General features: G+C 36.7%; 1 protein-coding gene across 1 annotated transcript in view; it reads right to left on the bottom strand.

Annotated features, from left to right (window-relative positions):
- LOC106877714 (dynein axonemal heavy chain 5) overlaps positions 1-4449 on the bottom strand; it is a 444169-nt gene that overhangs the window by 334670 nt on the left and 105050 nt on the right. Inside the window, exon 31 of the mRNA XM_052971252.1 lies at positions 2716-2788. Within this exon, the coding sequence (XP_052827212.1) occupies positions 2716-2788 (73 nt within the window). The remainder of the gene's footprint in view (positions 1-2715; positions 2789-4449) is intronic.

The raw sequence follows: 4449 nt of genomic DNA, 5'->3' as shown, positions 1-4449 counted from the left end.
ATAATATTTTTATTTGTGCTGTTAAATGTTTTAATTCTTTCTGTTTTCCTCACATACTGTTTTTCTCTGTTATATTGGTGCGCTACGGTGGATTAATTTAAGACTTAGCTCTTATTTCTAGCAGGTAGATGCTTATTAAGCATCATTACGCTTCGTGCAAATTTATAATTCATAGCTCTTTAAAGCTATTATAACTGCGTTCCACCCATGCCACTACTGGTGATATCATCAAATTTAGAATTTATCCACAGATGATATGAACAGTAGTGACATCTAACTTTAAATCTCAGTGTTTGAATGTTTCATTTATATATATATATATATATATATATATACATAGAGAGAGAGAGAGAGAGAGAGAGAGAGAGAGAGAGAGAAAGAGAGAGAGAGAGAAAGCGGGCAATTCAGACAGACAGAGAAACCTTATATAGTATTTCAGTGACATTTAAAAATATTGAAATTTTTGCTATTTAACTTGATTTTTACTTAACATATTACTTTATTTATTGCGTAAGTGGAAACACCATTTATTATTATTGACATGTTTTTTTAGTATATTTCTGTTCTAAATTTGTCATTGTACACTGTGTATGTATGAGCGTGTGCACTTGCCTTTACCCTTAGAAATCTAATGATTTGTGGGCACTGATAGAATGAAAAATATTGTCTTAAGTGTTGAAATTATGATTTCCAGTTGACCCCTGATAAATGGCCTCACATTTGAATGTGTCTGTCTGTATGGGCTTTTCATTTTACCAGTAAATTTATTTGCATATTTGTGCAGTGGCAATGATCGGGTACTGTTGAGAAAAGCCATCCATCTCAGCAGAATTGAGGTTCTGTCAAACCTTTCCTCAAAAACTCATTTTCTAACACCCATTCTTCTGTCAATCTTCCGTGGTACCTTATTGCCTTCCTTCACTGAACTGAACTGATGTTCTCTGTGTCTAATTCACTCTCTATCCCTATTCATCTGTCAAACTATTCTCACTTTAGTGCACTTACACATCAACCTCTTCAGTTTCTCTGTCCTTTTCTATTTTCAATATTTACTTTATACCTTGATCTTTCACTCACTCTTTCCAGATGAACAAGTCATGTATTCATCTCTTCAGCAAGACACTTGCTTCTGTCTTTCTATCATACTTTCATATCTCTCAATACCATATCCCACTCAGTTGAGGTATCTTGTCTTGTGGATACTTGATGACCTCATCAATGTTGGTGCCATAGAAAAAGCACCCAGTACACTCTGTGAAGTGGTTGGCATAAGGAGTGGCATCCAGCTGTAGAAACCATGCTAAAGCAGACATTGGAATTCCGTGTAGCCCTCAGGCTCATCTGTTCATGTCAAATGTTCCAAACCATGTCAACAAGGGAAGTTAAATAATAATGATGATAATGACAATGACGACGACGATGATGATGTTGATGATCTGTAACCCCACTTCTGTTAGTGGGTCAGCAGTGGTAGCCAAAACATTGCTCATTATCTCTTTTCTAAGCTGGAAGCCAGGAGATGATGATCAGGAATTTGGTCACTTCTGCTGACCCACTAACAGAATTTAGGTTCAGAGTTAAAATACCCAATAATTGTTGGGTACCGTATAATAACATCAATTCCTCCTGGTCAAAGCTACATTCACCACCATTAGTGAATGAAAATATGAGTATGTAAGCCCTTGTTCTACATTACGCATCTACGCATCTTGAGGTAGATTTTCCTCAAAAGATAGTGTCATCCACTTGGCAATAAAATGTGCTTGGTTTTTAGTGCATTCATCTATTCCAGTCAATTTTATACCTAATCTCATTTGACTGATAACTGTTAAAAATACTATGGTTAAAAACAGTACACACACACACACACACACACACGTATGTGTGTGTATAAAAGGTATGTAACTATAAAGGTTTCCTGTGTTGCTTTAAGAGTCAGATAAAGAACGGGTAAGATGGATGGCAAGGTATTGCCAGCATAGGAAAGATGGGTGTAAAATGACGACAGCGATGATGATGATGATGGTGGTGGTGACGATGGTGATGATGATGATGATGATGATAATGGTGGTAATGATTGTAGTAATAATGCTGCGGGGGTGACAATGACAGTGATTGTGGTATTCATTTTGCTTCATCATATTTCACCTTACACTGGAATTATGTAATAAGCTCTGAGCTCAAGCCTCTATTTTCCGAGCTATCTAGTTAAACAGAGTAATTTTATTGGCATCAGATATTAAAAAAATACTATTTAAAGATTAAGCTGTTTACAAATCCAGTACCAAATCGATAAAAGAGTTACTTTCTCCTTAATTATACCGAAAACGGAAGGGGTTTCTATTGAGATGTATAGCCCCGAAAATAGCCTTCTTTTAGAGAAAGTCGATCCAGTAAACAACTAGACAGACAGACAATTATTTTTGTTGAAGTTAAAAGTTAAAAAATATACAAGGGAAGTAACTCATCCTTCTTATTACCTTAAATAACGCCCCTTGAATTTATTTTTTCACAATGTTACCCTGTTAATACAAATTTTTTTTCTATCGTTAATAGTAGGGGTTGTAAAAAATATATGACGCGAATGATTTATATAAGTAAAATGGCATAAGATAAACATGAAATAGACATAAAATGGTTTGAGCGTACGTGTATTTATAAATATAAAATGTTTTGTGTTATTAAATTATGTACATAAATTTCAATATCACAGACCTGTTGCTGAGAAGTGATCCAAGAATCATTAAACTGTCTTCCATTAAAGCTACTGTCTCTGAAGTAGTATCACCTGTAAAAAACATTACAACAACCCATAATTGATTTTAAGACAAACTACTTATATATGTTTAAAGTACATATTATATATGCTTGTGTGTCTTTATGTCTGTGTTTGTACCCCTATACTGCTTGACAACCGGTGTTGGTGTGTTTACTTCTGCAACTTAGCTGTTTTGATAAGAGATCGAAAGAATAAGTACTACGCTTGAAAACAGAGTCCTGGGGTCGATTTGTTCGACTAAAACCCTTCAAAGTGGTGCTCAAGCATGGCCACAGTCAACTAACTGAAACAAGTAAAAGAATAAAAGACTAATGGAAAATGTATATGACATCTGATCAAAAAGTATCGGGGCTGTTGCTATGGTAACTGAGCTGAAGTACATAGAGTGAATCCAGCGAGCTGGCAGAAACCTGGTTAGTATGCCGGGCAAAATGCTTAGCGGTATTTTGTCTGCCACTACGTTCTGAGTTCAAATTCCACCAAGGTCGACTTTGCTTTTCATCCTTTCGGGGTCAATTAAATAAGTACCAGTTACGCACTGGGGACATACATTCGACTTAATCTGTTTCTCTGTCCTTGTTTGTCCCCTCTGTGTGTAGCCCCTTGTGGGCAGTAAGGAAATAAGAAATAAGATTGACCTTGAGCTCTGCCTTGCATACACACCAAGTTATAACGTTCTCACTTACTTCACTTGTTTATAGCAGTGCTTGGAAGTAAAGTGTGTAGAGGGTGATTGTCTCAAAAAGAAGATCAGGTTTCAGTTGCACAGAATCTCCTTGATTGTGTCAAGGAAGACGAAAACCAGGTGATGAATGATAGATCAAGGGCTATGACTCCAAAACCAAGGCTTAGTCTTTGCAGTGGAAAACCCCAACAAGATTTCAAGATGTTGGGGGAATTCAAGAGAGTGTAATGAGGCAGCTGCTCACTGTCCCAAAAAGGGATTTCCAGGAATGCTTCCATCAATGAAAATGATGTTGGATAACATGTGTGGCTTCAGAAGGGGACGATTCCAAAGCAGATTAAATGCTGAATTGACTGATATGTGTTGTGGTTTTTTTCTTTTTTATAGCAACAGTCCTGATACAATTTGATCAGACCTTGTTTGTATGTGTGTGTGTGTATACACACACAGAGCTATATATGCACACACACACTCTGTTACTCTGGTCTGTTACTTGTTTCAGTACAGTTATTAGATTGTGGCTGTACTGGAGCACCACCTTAAAAGGGTTTTAGTTGAACAAATGGATCTCAGGACATATTCTTTGTAAGCCTAGTACTTATTCTATTGACCTGTTTTGTTGAACTGCTAAATTATAGGGATGTAAACATACATCCCCATTGTCAAGCGATGGCGAGGGGGGGGGATAAACAGACACAAACACATACACATATACACACATACATACACAATGGTCCTTTTTTCAGTTTCCGCCTACCAAATCCACTCACAAGGCTTTGGTCAGCACTAAGCTGTAGTAGAAGACATTTACCCAAGGTGCCATGCAGTGGAACTGAACCGGAACCATGTGGTAGGGAAGCAAGCTTCATACCACACAGCCATGCCCATATATATATATATATATATATATATACACACACACACACACACACACATGTATATATACATATATATACATACATATATACAAACACACACACACACA

The sequence above is a fragment of the Octopus bimaculoides genome, chromosome 10, assembly GCF_001194135.2.
Source record: "Octopus bimaculoides isolate UCB-OBI-ISO-001 chromosome 10, ASM119413v2, whole genome shotgun sequence".
NCBI classification, from domain to species: domain Eukaryota; kingdom Metazoa; phylum Mollusca; class Cephalopoda; order Octopoda; family Octopodidae; genus Octopus; species Octopus bimaculoides.
Note: the sequence above shows the minus strand (reverse complement) of the source record. Positions and strands in the feature narration are given on the sequence as shown.